Below are 20461 nucleotides of genomic sequence, written 5' to 3' on the forward strand. Positions count from 1 at the left end.
CCTAGCTTCTGGTTAGTTCTGTGGCTTGTGCCTGCATAACACCAATATTTGAATGGCTTTCTTTTCCTGTGTGTACCTGTCTTTTCACATGGCTTTCTTTTTATAAGGACATCGGTCATATTGGATTTGGGGTCCACCCTACTCTAATACAATATCATTTTAACTTAACTACATGTGCAATGACCCTATTTCCAAATAAGTAACACCCTGAGTACTGAGGATTAGGACTTCAACATATGAATTTTGGGGGAACCTAATTCAATCTATAATAGAATTCCATGGCCAATATTTCTTGGCTATATGATCTTGGGAAAGTTGCTTAGTATTCTTTATCTGCTTAAAAATGGTTCATCCCATTTTCTATCCACTTATGGAATGGTTGTAAGAATACAGTGAAGAAATCTGGGCAAGGAACACAGTTTTGCTCAGGCAAAGTAATCATTGGATAAATGCTCAGATGATGGAACACCAGCATATCTGAGAACCTAATTATGGTGCCGTATCCCCTTCATGACCTATCAGTTGTTTGTGGCTCTACATGTTATTTTCTGTCACGTATGTAAAATAAATTTTAAACCCACTCCCAGAAAAGTGTCAACTGAAAACAAAAATTTTCACCCAAGTCATTTACCACAAAGATCAGAGATTTTCTTTAACTTTCTCCATTCAGAGAATGTTAGGGAGACAGGAAACATTTGTCTTAAAAATAGCAAATCATTTCAAAAGGCCTCTGTGCTAAAAATACTAGAAAATGGTATAAAGTTACTCTCTCCTAAATATTTTGATGTATCCTGGCACTACTTAAAATTAGAACAAAGAACAGCTGTCAAATAAAGCCAGACAGTAGACATGACAGAGAACAGAGAACTTTTGCCCTGTGCCATTCATCCTGTGCATTTATCTTTATCAACATGTCTACAAACCCTTGGCTCCTTTCTTTATCTGTATTTTCCTTTTGCCCCTGGGATTGCTTTGCGTCACAGCTTTCTAAACCTTGTAAAATTCAATTATACCTATGTGATGACACATCTTGATACGATGATTCAACAAAACTATTTTCATTCCTGTTTTGATTATCACCCTGATTTTAACTCCCTTTCACCCACTGCCTCCCTCTGGGCCCCTTTCCCTCACTGGATTAGGAAATCTGAAAAACCCAAGGGCTGCTGCAGGGAGACCGAGTCTGCCCCCACCTGCCACTCAGTCTGGTTTCTTGTTGGGGAATTAGGAAATTAGATCCCTCAAAGTTGATTCTAGCACACTGTTTTCCTTTGAGTGGCTCCATAAAACATCCTGTGTTGAAAGACTGTTAGGAGCTGCGGTTGTGACATCGGAAACCCCTGGGGTTCCACAGTGTACCACAGTGTACCATCCACACACGGAAGCCTATAAGAAGTCCTTCAGTCGGGAAGCATCTTCAACTGTCTACCCTCATGTTTGCCAAGCTTTCTCCCCCAGAAGAGCGATCTATAAGTTTTAGGAAACTTCTGGTTCTTTGGGGCCCAGTTTGGGGACTGGGAATGAGGGAGGAAACAAAGGTGTGTCATCTGGATTGGCACAGCTGAGCTCGGGTTGATCTGTAACATATCAGGGTTTCATGGTCCCAGGCTCCATGATCTTGCCTCCCCTCTTATTTACATGTGTTCATGATGCTGCTAAAAGTGGTGGGACAGAATTTTCAGACCTCCCCCCAATCCATTATTCAAAGAAATCGGCTCTCTCTTTTCAGTCCCATTTCCACTGTGACCCTGATGACCAGAAATATGGAAGAGGAAATTCAGTGCCAAAGGAAACCCTTCTTGGGGAAGGAGCTGGATGCACTCAGAGCCCAGAGGGTGGCACTCAGTCCCCTCTTGTGCTGAGCCTCCCCCTTCTCACCCTGCCTCCAGCCTGTGCTACCTTCTACTCCACACCTCACATTCTTCTCTTCTTCTCTGGCCTCCAGCTTTCCCCATGATTAAAAATAATTGTGGCTGAAAGGTCCTTTCTAGGTCCTGCCAGAGTGAAACCCCTCCATGACCAAGAACCTCTCACTCATGCATACTGATTGACCAGCTCCAGCACCATCCGCATGGCTTGCCACCTCTCTCTCCTTTCTCTGACTTGCCAAGTTTTCTAAGCCAGCTTGCATGCACCAGGACCCTGGCAGGAGGTAGATGGGGGAGAGAGGCTGAGACTTCAGCATTCCACCTCGTGCAATATTTGTATGTCAGTGATTGGAATTGTTTTTAAGCACTTTTGTATTTTTGATTATTTTTCTTTCTGTCTTTTCCTTTTTCCTATCTTTCTGTCCTATTCTCAAAGGATAAGACCTTGTGGTGATTGGTCAGGCTTCAGGGACACTCAGAATTGTTTTTAAGCACTTTTGCATTTTAATTAATTTTCTATCTTTTCTTTTTTCCTCTCTTTCTGTCCTGTTCTCAAAGGGCAAGACCTTGTAGTGATTGGTCAGGCTTCAGGGGCACTGAGGGAGGAAGGAGAGTGGGCCAGAGGTGGAAGGCAGGAACACCAGGCTGGAAGAGAACAGCAAATTAAAAATGGGATGCTGCTTCTGCAGGCACCGCCAGGAGTGCTCAGTAATGCTGCGTGGAGCCAGCTCACATGCTTAAGCCTCGGCATGGTGTCACCAGCGATGTCAATTTGCTTATTGTTTTATGTACAAGTTGCAATCTCTAAGAGTGCAGCAGCGGTGGTCCTGGTGGAACACTGTGGTTCTAACTGTGAGTTCATACACAGACACTTTGTTTAGGATCAGTAGAAAGGAAAGCTGTTTTCTCTTGTGGTTCTCATTTTGCATTAAGAAGCAAAAACATTTTGGACCTGCTCCTGCATAGGGGTGGGGTAGGAGTAGCCTGGTGTGTTGTGAGCCTTACTGTTCTAATATTGAGGTTGGTAGACCAGCATCAACATCAACAGGAAGAAATGCAATTGACTTCTTATCTGGATGCCCAGGCAGTTCTCATGCACTGACACACACAGCCATGTATGAAGATCACTAGAGCCAGGTAGGACTGGGTTTCAGGGTTGGCTCTAATCCTGCCTTGCTCCGTGACCTTGGACAGTGTCTTAACCTCTCTAGATTTCTATTTATTTATCTTTAAAATATGCTTGATAAAAGTATATCTACTTCATAGAGTTATCTACTTCATAGAGTTTGGGAGGCCGAATGATAAACAGTGACTTGTATACAGTATGCAGGTATTGTATACAAGTCACTGTGTGAAGGAAGACACATTAGACCAGGGCCTAGAACAGTGTAGGTGCTTGGCATGTGTCAAATATTATTAGTACTAGAAAACCAAATAAAGTATTATTCATTCAACAGATAATTACCACACTCTTCCTGGGTGCTCTTCTAGGCCCTGAGTATGTCACCATGAAGCAACAGACAAGAATTCCTGTCTTTATGGATGGCTGTCCTAATGACATCTGCAAGTGGCAGAGTCATGGCTTTTATCAGGACAAAGAAACTTTCAGTGCGCTCGTTCTCTCTCTCTCTCTCTCTCTCTCTCTCTCTCTCTCTCCAGTGCTAGGGAAAAATCAGGGCCCCGTGCATGTGAGCAAATGCTCTACCACTGAGCAAAATCCCAGTCCTCACAGTAAATGTTTATTTTATTCATTTTAGCTGCTATTACTAGAGAAGTGATGAACTTAGAATTAGAGCTTCTTATAATTTTAAAAATCACAGCTTGGAGAGTGGTTGCCTTTATTAACTACAAAATGATCCTATTTCATTTTTTTTTCTTTTTTGAGCTGAATAAATAGAGCTCTCCTTCTCCTAAAGAATAAAGCCCCAACTCCTGCACACACGGAGCAGGCTCCCCAGCCTCTCTTGTCCTCTGTCCAGCTATCAGGCTCACTGGTATGAGTTCTTTTCTGAAAACTCTTGGCACCCTACTTGGCACTGAATTAGCATAAGCTCCTGTTGCTGGGGTTTCCATCACACCCTTTCCTCTTCCTGGGACGCCCTCTGGACTGGTCCAGCTCCAAGGTGCTCATTACAGCTCAGCTAAATGCAGTGCCTGCTCACCCCCCATCCACGGGCGATAGGCCCTAAGACACTCAGTGGATGCCTGAAATAGCTCAAGTACCAAACCCTGCGTATCCTGTGGTTTTTTCCTCTTCATACGTACCTGTGATAAAGCTTAATTTATAAATTAGGCACAGAGATTAACCATAATAACTAAATAAAATAGAATAATTATAACAATATACCGTAATAAAACTTATGAATTCTTAATTTCTGAAATTTCCCATTTAATATTTTTAGACCCCAGATAATGGAAACCATAGAAAGCAGAACCAGAACCGTGGAGAAGGGGGACGGCTGCGTTTGAATCTTAAAGAAAGGGTGGCAGTGCCCGCTGCCCCTTCTCTGCTCTTTTAGTATTTCTCTCTCCATTTGAGTAAGGAATGCAGATCAGGTCGGCCTCTTGGTCTGGATGTAACTCCTAAAGCCTCTCCAGGAGTCTTGGAAATTGTCCGAGCAAGTTCTGGCCTGTCATCATAGGATTCTGTGATTCTCCATGGTCAGGAAATGGTGTAGAAGAAGGGAGAAGCCTCTGAGAGGAAATTCTCAGCGACACTCTGAAGAGGCTCTCAGAAGAGTCAACAAAATCCCGACAAAATCCTGTCTTAAGTGCCATCTGCTGCTCTTGAGTGAGGGCCTCACCAGCTATCCTGAACACAGCCAAGGCAGGGCCTGGGACTCTCTAGATGGGGCAGGGAGTCCCCAAGCCTGGTGACCACAAGATGGGGACATTCTGTGTATATTTAGTTGTGTCCTTAGGTTCTGAGAATACGCGCAGCCCCAAGACATACATACGCACACGCAGACACACTCCCAGTCCACACTCACACCACACACACTGATACAAACATAGACACAGAGCATCACACACACACACACACACAAGCCTGAGCGCATTCCTAGCAGAGGAAGCAGTAAAACCACCCTGCAGGAGGAAGGAATGAAGCACAGGTGTCCAGGCAGGCAGGCGGGCAGGCCCGGCAGGCCAGGGCGGCTCCTTGGAGCCCACGAAGACCTGGGGGAGTTCAGGAAGAAATCCCCAGCTCAGTGATGAAGAAGCAGGCTGTGGGGGTCGGAGGTGAGAGTCTAGACTTGGAATCATTTCTTTGGCTTGAATCTTGGCTCTGCCACTTACAAACAGACCTCAAACAGCTTATTTAATTTCTCTGAGCCTGAGTTTCCTCATCTATAAAACTGGAGCAATAATATATGTAGCTGTTAGGTTTAAGTGATCAAGGGCTTGGAAGTGCTTAACATACTGCATGCGTGAGCCTCAGGCCCCTCAAAACCTGGATCCTCCTCTGGGGTTGGGCATCAGGGCAAACAGGGCACTTAATGACTCTGAACGCACCTCCAGGCATGTCTCCTGGAAGGATCTCTTTCCTCAGAGTGAGACTCACGCTTGTCTCCTGCTAATGAAGCAGTCTCCCTTGTACCCTCTCCCCAGCTTCCTGGGAAACGGCCACCTGGCTGGTCAGTGCAAGCAAAAGTCGATGTGTACCTGTGGCTGGGCTCCATCCAATACTCTGGTGCCATTTTGGACAACCTACCAGCAGGCTATGAAGCAGAAATGCCCCCCAAAGTGGCTGGCACCAATCACCCTCCATGCAACCTGCTCTACCAAGGTATGGCACGCACTGGGCAAAGAGGGGCGTTACCTGTCTTTGGTGGGCTTCTGTGGAAACAGTGAGGAGGCAATGTGAGTGAGCCATTTGCCCACTGTTCTAGAATCAACTTCTTTGCCTTCGGTAATACAGTTTCTATTCTTTCCACCTTTCAGTGTTGATTTAAAAGTATAAACTGAAGTCATTTAACACATCTGGAATAAACATCTATGCTTCTCTGTGAATGAAGGAAAATCAGTTTGAGCTTCTTCATAGGTGGACTATATAGGTGGAGTTTGCATTTTAAGTAAAACGTGTCTTTTAAAGAAGCATTAGTACGTCCTTGTGCTGATGTGACCTGTGGAATTAAAGCAGATTTTCCTTTTCATATGGCATTAAAATTTTGACCCTTACATGTCCCAGGAGTTACCCAGGGAAGACTGGCATCAGAGTCACTCATGTTTCTCTAGCTCAGTTCTTGCCTGGGCTGCTTCTGGAAAGTCAGCTTACTTTATGGGACCCTTTCTTCCATGCGGTTGTGTTTTATGGGTGTCATTGTGTTTATATTTTCATACTATTTTGAATTTTATTATAAGTATTAATGCTTTATGGTTTCATTTTGCTTTCTCTTTCCAAATTGCTTTACTTTGCCTTTTTGTTGCTGGATTCAGGTAAAGCAGGTTGCAGTTTTAATTTGCCTTCACTGAAGTTGCATTTGGACTTGAGGCAATGTTGGGAATGCTGCAGAACTCTATGCACACCTAGGCTTCTCTGATGTTGGTTGGTCTTGACTTCCAGGGGCATCTAAGTGGCTCAGTTGTTGAGAAATCAAGGTTCTCAAAGTGGTTCAGCTTTTGGTGTCTGTGCCTACAGCCAATACCTAGGAACATTGTGTTTTAGAAAATGTATCATACTTACTATGTGTCAAGCATTGTACCCTGTACTGGATATACAAGTTTTCTTTTATTTCTCACACCAACCCTGGGAGGTTTTCTCATTTTAAGATGGAGAGGTTTATACCCAGGGATGTTTAGAAATTACCCAAGATCATACAGATAGTAAATGATGAAGCAACCCATCTCCAAACTCTGACTTCTTTCTACCGTTTTCCATTCTACCTTTAGAGAGTTTTTAATCTTTGGTCAAATAACACCCCCATGATGTTATCTTTCTATTTCTGTAGACACTATCTCTAGAGACCCAAAGACCAAGACATGTTTGCTCTTCCAGCGACTAACGATTCAGAGGGGAGGAGAGACTTTCCCCAATACTTTCTGACCCTCTGCAGCATGCTGCTTTCCTGGAGTGACCTAATATACTTTTTGTGCTGTGCACTGACATTGACAATGTTGGCTGCCTTCCACACCTACTGGAGAATTTTATGGTCCAGAGAATATCCATTCAGCAATTAATTAGTTTGAACCCATATTTGGAAGGCATGGTGGAAAAACTGGTATTGGGAGTAGAGATGAATGAGGTGATCGTGGCCCTCTAGTGGGGGCAATCAGACATGTCTCTAAAAGCCACAAAGGGAAAGTGAACCATGGCATGTGAGATGGACCATCAGTGTGTGAGGAGGCAGCTAGACTAATCAAAGGAGCAGAACTGGTAAGGCTCTGGGTTTCAAAACACCATAGGCTCAGTCTAAGTAAGTGGCACCCCTTGGAGTTATGCTTGTGTGGCTGCAGTTGGGAACTTTGCTAAAATTTCAAGGCTGGTTATTTCAGGGGCAGCTGGTAGACACTGTCAGGTAACAGACATTTCCAAGTTCATTCCCAGCTGCGAAATTTGCCAGCTCTGTAGTATCCTAAGGATCAGGCTCTTGTCAGGAAATCCTGTGTTATCTCCTGAGCATTCTGTTGTTGAATGCTGCTGTCGGAAGGGACTCTTGTCATCAGGGTGCAGCCCATCCACATTTGAGTTCACTAGCGTTTTTATAGGGAGAGGTTCTTAGCACTGAGTTCAAAGGAATCACTTCTGTCCTTCCCCTGAGTTGATCAGAGCTTGGAGCACCTGCACTGTGAGTACCTGGGCTTCACTGGGGACAGTGCAGAGCTCAAGGGTCCACACGTTCTGTAGGATCAGAATGGAGATTGATAAGGTTGCTACATTCCCAGATACCATGCTGGTCCATGTAGCCAGACAGGGGCATGGAGTAGAGGGACAGATTGGGAGCACGTCTCATAACAATCATGAGGTGCCCTGCTGTCCCCTCCTTGCCCTCCAGTCAGGATCTGATGGCACCCGCTGCTGTGATGTCTCTCCCAGCCCCTCATCTCAATCCCTCCATCCCTGTGTGCTATCTGCCATTCCACCTTCCCTCCTAGAGGGGGCGGTGTTGTCTCCTTCCTCTCCTCCTAACATCTCTTCTGCCCATTGCAAGTTTGACTCAGTCATCCTCCTGATGCTTTGCTCTGAGGCCCTCAGCTCCTGGGCATATTCCATCAAGTACTCCCTATAGCGTGCTAAACTCAGTTCCAGTGCCTCACTCAGGCCTCCACGGCCCTTGTCAAATTGACTGCCACAATCCAGGACTGTATACTGTGGTCACACTAGACCACATTCTTGCCTGTCCATGGCCTGGAGTTAGTTTCTGTGCTTGGCTTTCAATCACCCTGTGACAAATGCTTGAGACATCCATCTTGGCCAATCAAATGCTACCACCCTTCAGGACTCTGCTCAAAGGGCAGAGCCACCTCCCCTGGAGTCTGCCCTTTTGTATTTGACTGTGGTTTGGTGAATGCAAATGCTCTTCTGTGTGCATGCCTTCTTATTTTACATGAATAGCTTGGTTACATTTCTCATGCTGCTTTGCTTTTTTCCCTAGGTACTAGATTCTCGAGTCCATCTCTCTTGCTGCCTCTCATTGCCTAACCGTGCTTCTTGTTCACCCCCATGGGAAGGACACACAGGCTGCTTCCAGCCCACTGGTTACACTGCAGTGACCTATAGTAACAGCACACCAGCATCTTCACACCACTTTTAAAGTTCTCTCCATGTGCCAGATGCCATCCTCACCCTATAATACTCTATGGGGAACTATTATTACCCCATTTCACAGATAAGGAAATAAAGGCACGGAGGAGGTTAGTAACCACATACAAGTTCTTTTTTAGACCTGTTGGTTATATGCCTAGGAGTAGTGTTGGGTGTGCCTGGTGGGGGTCGGGAGAATGCTCCCAGGGTATTCACACCCTTCATTGAAGTAAGGAGAGCTATGTAAATTGGTGTGCATGGGTTCTTATATACCAGTCCCCATGTCAATTCAAAGATATAGATATACACTGAGCATAATACCTTTGGGAAAGATAGGAAAGAGAGGGCCTAGACTTAAAAAAAATAAATGAGGTTCTTGGAAGAGCCAGTGGTCATGAAATCCCATGAACCAAAGAGAAGGATCAACTCGACTCTCCTCAAGGTTTCCCTGTTGAACCCTGACCTACCACCAGCCTGCATCCTTCTCTCTGCTTATCCTGTCAAACAGGTGGGCTCACTCCTGCCTTTTACCTGCCATGTTCCTTGCCAATATCGGTCACAGGACACTCAGCCCTAGCCTCCAGTCATGGTGACTTGGATGTTTGTGTTTTCTTCTGTCTTCTCCTGGGAACTCCCCAAGGGCAAGGTCTATCTTAGTTACATCAGAATCCTTAGAGACCAGGACTGTGCTTTAGACACCAAGAGCAAGACTGTACACAGCAGGTACTCAGCATAGCATTGGCTGGCAGAGTGGACATGTAGGTGACTTAGACATCTGAGTTTATAGAAGGAAAAGCTACTTGTGAAGCAGCCCCTTACACACACATATGCACACACACGTGCACACATGCACACACACAATTGAAAACAGGAGAATTATAGAGAATAAAATATAATATTTTAGAAAAAGAAGTAATTTTGGAATAAGAAGTAAAATCCAGGCTCTGCAAACTTGGGAAAGTATTTTAGCCATTTTTGGACCATTTTCCTCATCTATAAAAGGGGGATAATTATATCTATTCCACAAGGTCATTGTGAAGAGGAAGGCACCCAGCATGCAGGAGCACCAAGGAGAACGCGGTTCCCAAGCGCTCCATAAACGGCACCTCTTCCGGCTCCCCATGCCACCACAGAGGAAGGCGGTGGCCACTTGATCCTGTGGCTCCTAGCAAGCCCACTAATGTCCGCCCTTTCCCGTTTGTCCACAGCCCAGCATACCTTCCAGCTGAGAGCTCACATGTACCAAGCCCGGGGCCTCATCGCAGCTGACAGCAATGGACTTTCAGACCCTTTTGCCAAAGTCACATTCCTGTCCCACTGCCAGACCACAAAGGTAACCAGGGAACCAGCAACAGAGCCCAGGAAAGAAAAATCAGGAGCAGGTTGGGCACACCAGCATCAAGGGCGTGGGGTGTTTCTGACTCAGAAATAAATGTGAGCCAGGAAGGACCCTGGGAGGGTCTGTTGTTTCCCTGCAAGCCAATGTCCTGAGGCAGAGGGAGCAAGTGGTGAGGAACAAAAGAAGAATGGGGAAGGTGGAACCTGGCATCCCGAGGCACCTGCAGGAGTGCCAGGCCAGGGAGCCAGGTGGGGATTCAGCAAATGAGAAGGCACCGCAGACGACCCCCACGAGGCTCAGATCTGTCACGACTGGGGAAGAAAGTTCTAGATGGGGAAGAAAGTTCTAGTTTCACTGTCAGGGATTTCTAGTGTTTGCATTCACCCTCTGGGAGGCTCTGCACACTTTGAACACCATTGTGCTTCAGAAACCCCCCTGCCCCTGATCCTCTCTGGAAAAGACTACTCTGTGGTGGGTGCTGTATTAAAGGGCTTTGAAGGGACATCTGTTCCTCTGCACTCCCGCCCTTTCCTATATGTGCAGTGCTAAGGTGTACAAAGGGCTCCTGGTGAGAAGTCCCGTAGGATGTTTTCTCATTGGGTTGTTCTCTGATTCTCTGTTTCGAGTGGGTTAAGCTCTGTAAAGAATCGCCCATCTCAGGTGGGTAAGACACAAAGAGCCCAGAGGTTACCTTCCAGCTCGTCTGCTCTATAGCTGCATGTCTTTGGGCAGATAGCACAACTCAGTTAACCTCAGGTTTGTCGCCTTAAAGTAGGGCTGCTGTGAAGAATTCAAATGTATAAAATGACTGATGGATAGTGGCCATTGTATTGGCTGATGTTGACCGGACTGACGTTTTTCTCCAAGCCTACGACCTGTTTGATGGATTAGGTTGCATTTTGATTTACAATGCACACACCGAGACCATGGTGTGAACTAACATCACATCCATTTACCCAGTTCCCATCGAGTGCCAGCTCTGTGTGAGTTCCAGAAGATGCCGGGCCAGACCCTGCTCCTGCCAGTGTGCTACCCAGGCACATCACAGTCCTCCAGACAGATGGGCCGACTCCACCATGCTAAGCCCCGCAGTGCAGAGCTGTACAAGTCCTGCAAGAGAAGGAGAGAAGGGTTCATTCTGTCTGGGAAGGCAATCAGGAGAGCCTCAAGGAAGGTGACTCCAACCTCATTCAGCACCTGAGAATGGAAACACACTAGGGCAGCAGACCGATTTCTCCTTCCCGGGTTTCAAAGCCCAGGAATTGAGTGGACACCGAGGAACCCTGCCACCCAGGTCCCCTTTGCAAGCTCTCCCACTTGTTAGCTGTGTTATGTTAAACAAAACCCCCTTCAGATTCTTCCTCTGTGAATCGGAGGATCGTAGTGTTCATTACCCACCCCCAGAGTGCAAATCACCCCCGATCGTGCCTGGCTTGTAACAGCTGCTATGCGATTACTTGTTGCCATTGAGGCTTCTGAACCAAAGCAAGGGAATTCTCAAACCATGGACCTGGGTCCCTTCTCTACCTGCCATAGCTGTGGGACGCCAGGTGCCCAGAGGTGACCCCGGGAATGGACAGTTGAGTGAGCTCCCGGCTGCCAGACAGTCATCCTCCTGTTTTGCATCTCTGACAGCATCTTCATTTGATTTCCATCCATATCTCAAGCAAGAGATGGATTTTGTTTATCAAATAATCATTTGAAAGGGAAACTAGGTTCTGATGAGCCCTGGATTTGCCTCCATAATTCTGAATCTAGTACTTCATTTTTGCTAATAGTAATAGTTATTTATCCAAAGCTCCCCATGTGCCAGGCATGAGGCTAAGCATTTTCTGTGCATTATTTGCCATATATCATTGCAGTCCAAATGGAGATGTTGGTGTTGTCTGGATTCTGCAGAGCAGGCAGGTGAGGCTCAGGCAAGACCCCCATGTACCACAGCTGGCGTGTGGTAGGCAATGGGTCTTTAAAAAGGTTTTGGTGCTGGGGATTGAACCCAGGCCATTGTGCATGCTAGACAACTACTCTACCACTTGGCTACATCCCCAGCCCTAAATGTTGATTTACTTATAAATGAGTACAGACTAGGATGGAGTGGGGAGGGGTCAAAAGCATTCATTGAGCACCTGCTGTGTGCCTGGCTGTTAATACTTTTTATCTCAGACAAAGGTCATAACAACTCCTCAAGTTAGGTGCTAACCCTATATAAATGAGGAAAACTCAGGTCTGGGGGTTAAATCACCTTCTTAAGTTAGATATAGGCTAGGTAATAAAAACTAGGATTCCATTCAGAGTTACCTGATTCTAAAGCTCTATTCTTTCCAGGGTATTTGAACCTCTCTTCAAAGTGTTAGCTAAGCATTGTCATGACCCCTAAATAATGATTCAACCCAGTAAAATGCATGACCTTTAAGGAAGCCCTTAAGAAATAAAAATAATCATGAATACCTTGGCAGAGAAGTGGGAGAATGAATTTTTATCTGGATGAGCCTTTGAGTACCTCTTGAAGGTGACTGTGGTCTTTTACACACAGAAGCAACTCCAAGGACAGGTCAGTACCCACTGGATACCAGACAAATAGCTATGAAGCACCTGCCTTGCACAAGATGCTGTGTTAGTGCCTAACCCTGGCCCTGGCACACTGTAAGTCCTGAATAAATACATGATGAATGAATGAATCAGTGAATAGTGGCCTCTGAAATCCTTCCAGCTGGCATTTACAGACTGGTGCTAAGGAAGACATCAAAATATTTCTGTAGGAAAGATGCTGTGAAGATGATATGTTGTTTCTGTATCACACCCTCAGGTGCATGCTACAAGAGGGATCACATGTCTATTTTCAAAAGCAATATTCAAACACATGGTTCTTTGTGCTGACAGTCCCCGGCACTGAGTAACTTTGCATTGTTACTCCATAGCTCCTGATCATCGGTTGGTTGAAGCCCTTTTTATCCTGTCAGAAAAGTTAGATCTTCTCTGCAATGTTTAAAAGCTCAATGAGTCATAAAATACTCTGTCAAAACAGCAAGAAAGGGAGGAAACTGCTGAAACACACAATATTTTTATGACTCACCTAAAGATCAATAAAAATATCCTTTCATGGCCACAGTGAAAATGATTTGATGCTGTAACTGAAGACAATTCCATGGAAAACTCTGACATAACAGTTTCATGTGACCTTTGGAGTCTGAGAAGTGAGTCCAGGTCTTAGTCCCAGACCTCCTGGAGAGAACGATAGCAGTACAGGTTCAGATCAGAGGTGCTGTGGAAATTTCCTCAGCCCCAGTGGCTCCTGTGCACCCTGCTCTTGCCAGGCCACCCATCTGACTGTGCATCCTGGAAGAGAGAGAGGTGGCCGACTCTCCCCAGGACTGTCCTCACCTAATTTAGCAGGGCTCTCCCATCCTGCAGACACCACCAGCCTTGAGCTCTGTGAAACGGACATATTTTCCAACATCCAGCTAAACAGAGAAGAGAACTCAAGTCCAAATATGCCCTCCCTTCTGAAGTTACCTCTGAGTGGCCTTGTGGGGGGCTGAGAGCCTCTCTCAGGTGACTCACTCATGACTCTGCACCAATTGTGCAAGCTGTTGTTCTCTGACCTCTGGTTTCTCCCTCCTATCATGGGTGCAGCCAGCTGCCCACTTCACAGTTTGCTCCCATAGCAAACCTCATGGTAGGAGGATGCTGTGTAAAATGGGGAGGCTTCTTCTGAAGACCCTAAGCCATTCAAGTAGTCAATAAATATCCCCAACCCAGAATTCCATGGTAGGAACATTAGATTTAAACTCAACTTCAGGATATTTGATAACAACATTTTTTTTTTTTTGCTCATAAGTGAAGAGCCACTAGATCACTCATCTTCAGTGTCCCATCCATAACATGACATAGAGTTAATAGGGCGTGTCTTTGGTGAGGGTGGATAAGACTGGCAGCCTGAGCTTTGGTGCAGATGATCCAGTCCCAGTTCTAGCACCTGCTGGCTCTGGACAGTGAGCCTCAGTTTCCTCATCTTTAAAATATGTATAAATACCTATTCCCAGAACTGCAGTGAGGTTTGAGCGAGACAGTGCTTGCACAGTGCAGTAGGAAGCACACAGTAAGTGCTCAATAAAGGTCTGCTAGTGTTATCATTGCTGCACGACTGTGAGGAATGAGTTGAGATGATTTATGCAATTTAAACATTGCTCTGCTGATGAAACTCATTAAGAATGTAGGCTCCTCCAGGGCAGGGGACCTTTGCATTCCCCTGGCATTGAGTGTATAGTAGCAGCTCCGTTTACATGACACTTGAATGCTGAATGGCTGCGCTGGATGGTGGCCATGGGCTCTCTTTGCCCTCCATATGTGTCTGTTGAATGACCCTTGGAGACCCCTGCAACCCAACTGAACGGCTCTTTTGGTTTCTTCCTCCAGATCATTTCCCAGACTCTCTCCCCCACCTGGAACCAGATGCTGCTGTTCAATGAGCTGGTGCTGCACGGAGAGGAGAGGGAGATAATGGCGTCCCCACCCCTCGTGGTGGTGGAGCTCTATGACAGCGATGCGGTGGTGAGTGTCCACAGGGCCAGCGCTAGCCCGCGCTGCACTAACCTTCTTTAAAGCAAATAAAGTCCTGGCATTGTGAGTAGTCACGGCCCTAGATGTGCCTTGCAGCAAACTTGATTTCTGAAAACGAGGGTTTGCAGAGCCTAGACAATTGGTAACAACCAATTTACTTTTAAGGGTTCCCCCCACCCCTTAGGTTTCTCTTTAAATTGCAATTAAAATTGGGCCCAGTTAGAAAACTTTAGTCAACACACACTTCTCCAGGAAAATGATACTTGTATAAAGCAACCCCAGATTGCCCGTGTTATTGCCATAATGGCCACACCTTTTGAAAATAGGAGGTTGTTATTGCTCTCACCCAGCAAAGATTCCCTGTCCTGGTCTCTCTTTTGCATGGCTGAAGCTTCCAGGCCCCACAATAAATGTTCATCCTTGACCCTTTCTCTGCTATCATGGAAAACAAACTTCTTCCTCTCCCAAGATGTTTGTGTTCTGAAATTTGGGATAGATTGAAAAGCTTACTGGAGGATTTTTTTTTTAACAAAAACAAATCCTATTTTTTAAATTAAGAAGTCTAAAATGAAAGGCAAAGCTTTATTTCTTTTATTTGATGTCTCTGCCTCCTCAGAGGGTTGCAGAAGCTCAAATCTACAAAGTTCAGCCATTGTTCCAAGAAGCATTTCCAAAGCTTCCTCACTCCTCAGAGCAACACTGACAGCCTGGCCCTGGGCCAAGGTCAGGTGAGAACCAGGGCCTGAGAATTACAGAAGGGGAGCAGAGGCCTCAGAGAGCTGGAGCCCCCTCCTGGTTTTCCAGAAGAGAAATCAGAAAGGTCAAATGCCCTCCTTAAGGTCACTGGAGAACAAAGCCAGGACTTGAACTTGGGTCTGCTATGCTCATTTCTTTTCTGCACACAGATGGCTAGTAGGGCAGTCTCCCCCATAGGTTCTTCATGTCACTCCATCCCTCTGGGTCCCATCCCTCCTCTGTAAATTGGGGCTAGATGTACATATTTGTGAAAGATGACTTCTCCTGTTCAGGCTGTAGAGCTGATTTTCTGTAGGAAGGGTCACAAAATAAAAATCCTTTCAATTTTGTTCCCAGTAACACACTCACAGTCCTAAGTGCTTGTTTCCTGTTTGAAAAGCAATCAAGCATCTTTGAAAGGCCTGCTCCTCCAGCGCTGGCTGGCTGGCTGTTTTCCCATCACCACTTGGTAGTTTTCCACTGCCCTTCTAGATCTGCACCCAGGCACAGTCCTTCTCAGCTTGACCCTAAGCCAAATCCTTTCCAGAAAACTCAAGCTTACCTTCTAGAATCCAAAAGGAAAAAGAAACATGGAGATAGAGAAAATATGAAAGTTCACATGTCCCCCCTGGAAAAATTGTTCGCGAAGCTTCATCCATGGGGGTCAGAACCCAGTAGGAAACAATGAAAAGTTCATTTCTTTTCCCACCCTAGGGAAAGCCAGAGTACTTGGGTGCCACGGTGGCTGCTCCAGTTGTGAAGCTGGCTGGCCAGGACTATGAGCCCCCCAGGCTGTGCTATCACCCTATCTTTTGTGGGAGCATCTCTGGAGGGGACCTCCTTGCTGTGTTTGAACTGCTGCAGGTAAGGCATCCAGATGTGGCGTCTGCACTAGATGTCTATCAGGTCTACCTGGCCAGAGAAGTGGCTTCCCTAGAAGTGTCACTTCAGTGAAGCTCTACCTGCTTCCTCCCTGCTACCCCATGGCTGGAGCTATCTCCTTCTGGAGGTAGAACTTAAGAACTCAGGTGACCTGGGCTGTTCTTAGAACCCCTGTACTCCTTACTGATCAGAGTCCTAGGATGAAAAGTCCTTATGGATTTGGTCATTGATGCTTGGGTAGCCCCATGTGTGAGTCCCTGAACCCCATGTGGATCATGAGTGGACACAAAAGGGGAAGGCAGGGAACATTTGGGGCACTTACCACACGCCCAGGGTTGTGTTTGCCTTCATCTCACTAGATGTCCCTGAAGCCTGCTGAGATGGGTATCATGATTCTCATTTGACAGGGAGTGAACTGAGGATTCAGCAGTTGGCTGACTAGTTCATCATGCAGCTAGTTGGAGGTTGAGCTGAGAGTTGAACTTAGACCTGTAAAGCCTTTTGCTTCTTCCACTGCCTCAGTTTCCCAAGGACAAAGGGCTCCTAGTCCTTCTCACTGAGACCTAGGAGGATTTTGAATGTGTGGAGGAAGACTTTCAGAAAGCAGAGGCAGGAGATTGGGAAGGGAAGCTGAGCCCCTACACGTTGCTGTCCAGTAGAGAACCAAATAGGATGCAGAGGACAAATAGGTGAGCAGGTGGACTGCAGCAGAGATTTCTCTCACGGGCCTCTCACTCACTGCCATACACGGAGGGCAGGTGGCATTTCACCTTCGGGTCAGACCAATCCTGCCTTAGTCCTTTCAGGCTGCTTTAAGAGGCTTTGACCATCATCTGGTTTACCCCGCTAAGAAAAAAACTCTTAGGGACAGAATGGCTGTTTTGGAGAAATAGTGTGCTGTCAGGGAAACTGAGTCCAGGAGCACTCTGGGAGGATGGAGTAGAGAGAACCCAAGCATTAGCTCCAGTTCTGTATGGTTACATCTGGGAAGGCAGGAGAATAAGACTAGAAAATTCTACAATCTACAAATAGTAGGTTCTGGGATTCCAGGCTGATAAAACAAGTGATTCCAGTCGAACCAGAGGAAGCCAGACAGACGTGTGTTGCACAGAGGTGTGGAAGGTCAGAACCCAAGGCAACTTTTGAAACCAGCTGATCCAGGGTGACTTTCCATGTAGGGCAAGGGGCACTAGTTTTTACTGAGCAACATGGTGTTTCCTTTTTAAAAACGAAGATGTGTCCAATAAAAAAAAATGGTATCTGGATAATGGTGCAGGTGGTATAGAAGTTGGAGGAATGGCTGACTCAGGAACACTAGATCTAGTCCAACACTCCTACCTGGCAGGAGAGAAAGCTAAGGCTCAAGGTTAGCAGACTTGGAGTCAGGCAACTGTCTCGGAAGCACGAAGCTGCCTTCGTAAGTGCTCTGGGCTTGAGTCCCCTTGACTGTCAATGAGGGGCTGGGCAAGTTGATCACCAAGGCCTTCCGAGGCTCAGTCCTCTGTCCCATGGTCCCACCTCCCCTTCTCCCTCAGTGCTGAGCTGGGGCGCTGTTGAGAGCCCCTGCTGCTTCCTGAAAGCTGGCTTAATAGAGGAAGCATCCTCCGAGGTAAGAAGCTTAAGGGATACAATTCATTAGGGCTTCATTAGAAATTCTCATTTCATCGCTTGTTCAGTAAGTAATTTGATCATCAGTGCTATCTTAACATGCAGATCTCATACAAGTGGAGAGGATGGGGACTGGAAATTCCTTCGTCTGTCACCAGCCATGCTCAGTTTCTTCTGTGGATGGCTTCCTTGAGCTTCTGCATCTCCACTGCTGAAGCACTTCCCTGACACGGAAGAGTTTAGTAGCTTGCTTCTTCTATATACCAGATTAAATCCATCAATTCCACATTTCTTACTGTACACACCACGTGGCCTCTTGACGCCACACCTCTTGACCCCACAACACTCCTGAGTCCTGATCTCACAACACAAACTCTCACTCTTCGGATGGCCTCTGTGTGACCTTCCTGTTTTAAAGGTGCAGTTATTAATGAGTGAATGATTTACCAGTCTTGGCTTTACAGACACCACTCGTGCGCTGATCCTCATATTTCATAAGACCTTCCAGCGGAGGCCCCACTCAGGCCCTGAAGAGGTCTCAAGCCATCAACTTGATCAGGGCCCCACGTGGCCTCTTCTGTGGCCAGCAGGCCAGCAGGAGAGCAAGGGTTGCCCTAGCTCTTGCCCGGGCTGCATCACCTGCTTCTGCGTGACCTCAGTGTAGACGTGTAGGCTGTTTCTGGCTTTGCCACAAACTTGTTATTTGAACTTGGGTCGGGTAAATTTCCTCTGGAGTCTTTATTTATTTATTTTTTGCTGCCTTCCGAAGGTATCTTTCCACTTCTTGGGCTTCTCTTTCTCTGTTGAAAAGTTGGGTATTGCTCTTATTATTGCTCCTTAAAGAGTAGTTTTTTTTTTCTCTTCTCTGATTATTTTTAAGGTATTTTCCTGTATGTTTGGTTTTCAGCAGTTTTACTGTGTGGCGTTAAAGTGGAAATTTCTTTGTCTCCACCCTGGTTTTTTAGAGCTTCTGAAACTATGGTTCGATGTTTCTAATTAGTTTTGGAAAATTATCAGTCATTATATCTTCAAATACTGCTTCTGCTCCATCCTCCTCCCTCGAGTCCTTGCCTCTCCTCTGTCCCCTCCCCTGTGATTCCAATTACGTGTACACCGGAACTTTTAATTTGTGCTCTACGCCTCTCATTCTTTTATGTGTTATTTACCCTTTTATCTCTGAGCTTTATTCTAGCCACCATAATGATCTGTCTTCCAGTTCATTTTCTCTGCTTTCTCTGCATTTGATCTTTTTTTTTACCCATTCACTAATTTCTTTTTTCCAGTCAGCGTATTTTTATCATAAAATTTCCTTTTTCTTCCTTTTTACTATAGATTTTAGTCTCCTCTTGAAATTCCTGGGTTGGGGCTGTAGCTCAATGGTAGAGTGCTTGCCTAGCATGAGTGAACCTTGGGTTGTAGGCCCTGCTAGGAAAAAAAGACAAGAGAAAAAAATTCTTTTTTTTAATTATTTATTTATTTATTTATTATTGGTTGTTCAAAACATTACAAAGCTCTCGACATATCATATTTCATACATTTGATTCAAGTGGGTTTTGAACTCCCAATTTTACCCCAAATACAGATTGCAGAATCACGTCGGTTACACATCCACATTTTTACATGGGGCTGGGGATGTGGCTCAAGCGGTAGCGCGCTTGCCTGGCGTGCGTGCGGCCAGGGTTCGATCCTCAGCACCACATACAAACAGAGAAAAAAATTCTTAACCTCCTGTTGAGCGGATTAAGCATTGTTATTTTAGAGTTCGTGTGTGATTACCACATTATCTAAATCCTCTAAGGTCTGTTTCTTTGGTTGCTGTTTCTCTTGGATTTTAATCACTGTAAGAAAAATATTGTAGTTACTATACTATAAAATACTGTAGTTACTATAAACTATATATATAGTATATATACTATATATAAAATATTGCATGTTAGTAGCGCCAGCAGCTATACTTTATCACATGCTAGATATTGCATATATCAATATTCAGGGAAAATTTGGGCCCTCACTGAAGTATTTTGAAACCACTAGCAATCTTAGATCATCTGTAATTAAGATGATTTGAAGCTGAGCTTCAATATTTGCAAAAATCAGTGGATTTCCAGTTTACCCTTACTCCAAGAGAACTTCGGTGTGCCAGAAAGTGTGCTAAGTACCTTGCATGCTGTCTCAGCAGTTCTTCTCAGCAACTCTGTGAGGTCGACATTACTACCTTCATATTATGAATGATAAAACTGGGAGTTAGAGATACTTAGTAACGTGTTCAAGTTCACCCAGTGAACAAGTGAGGGAGCCCCACCCTTGGTCCCTCACCACTGCCCTCAACGTGGATGAAATGGAAGGACAGATGATGGGCTGAGGGAGACAGAGAGGAGAAAGTCTTCTGAGCACCAGTTTCAGATGGGCAGGGCGGGGCTGGGGCTGGGGTCAAGCCTGGCTCTGTTAGTGGGCTCCTCCTTAAATTTTGCATCTGATATCTCACCTGCCGCCCCCTTGTCCACCCTGTAGCTGGACCTCCTTTTAAGTCCCCAGGTTTTATCTCCATTGGGACATTGGAGCAGGCTGGTCACCCCATTCTGCTCACCCCAACTGTTAGTATTTCACTTTCCTGGAGGTCCTCTGTTTTCCCTGGCGCTGCATGCTGATCGGCTACAGAGCATGTGGCTTTGTAGGCCAGCCAGCCACAGGCCCATTTCACTGTGAAGCTTGATCTTAGCTGTTGGC

At 45.8% G+C, this 20461-nt stretch overlaps 1 protein-coding gene across 2 annotated transcripts in view; it reads left to right on the top strand.

Moving 5' to 3' along the window:
* Fer1l6 (fer-1 like family member 6) overlaps positions 1-20461 on the top strand; it is a 130367-nt gene that overhangs the window by 59664 nt on the left and 50242 nt on the right. For both annotated transcript variants that reach the window (XM_046464973.2, XM_046464972.2), the window contains exons 19-22: positions 5478-5655; positions 9819-9943; positions 14366-14500; positions 15959-16108. In XM_046464973.2, coding sequence (XP_046320929.1) covers positions 5478-5655; positions 9819-9943; positions 14366-14500; positions 15959-16108 — 588 coding nt within the window. The remainder of the gene's footprint in view (positions 1-5477; positions 5656-9818; positions 9944-14365; positions 14501-15958; positions 16109-20461) is intronic.

This window comes from Marmota monax, unplaced genomic scaffold (assembly GCF_021218885.2).
Source record: "Marmota monax isolate L192 unplaced genomic scaffold, Marmota_monax_Labrador192_F-V1.1 WCK01_AAM20220418_F8-fsc00003, whole genome shotgun sequence".
NCBI lineage: Eukaryota > Metazoa > Chordata > Mammalia > Rodentia > Sciuridae > Marmota > Marmota monax.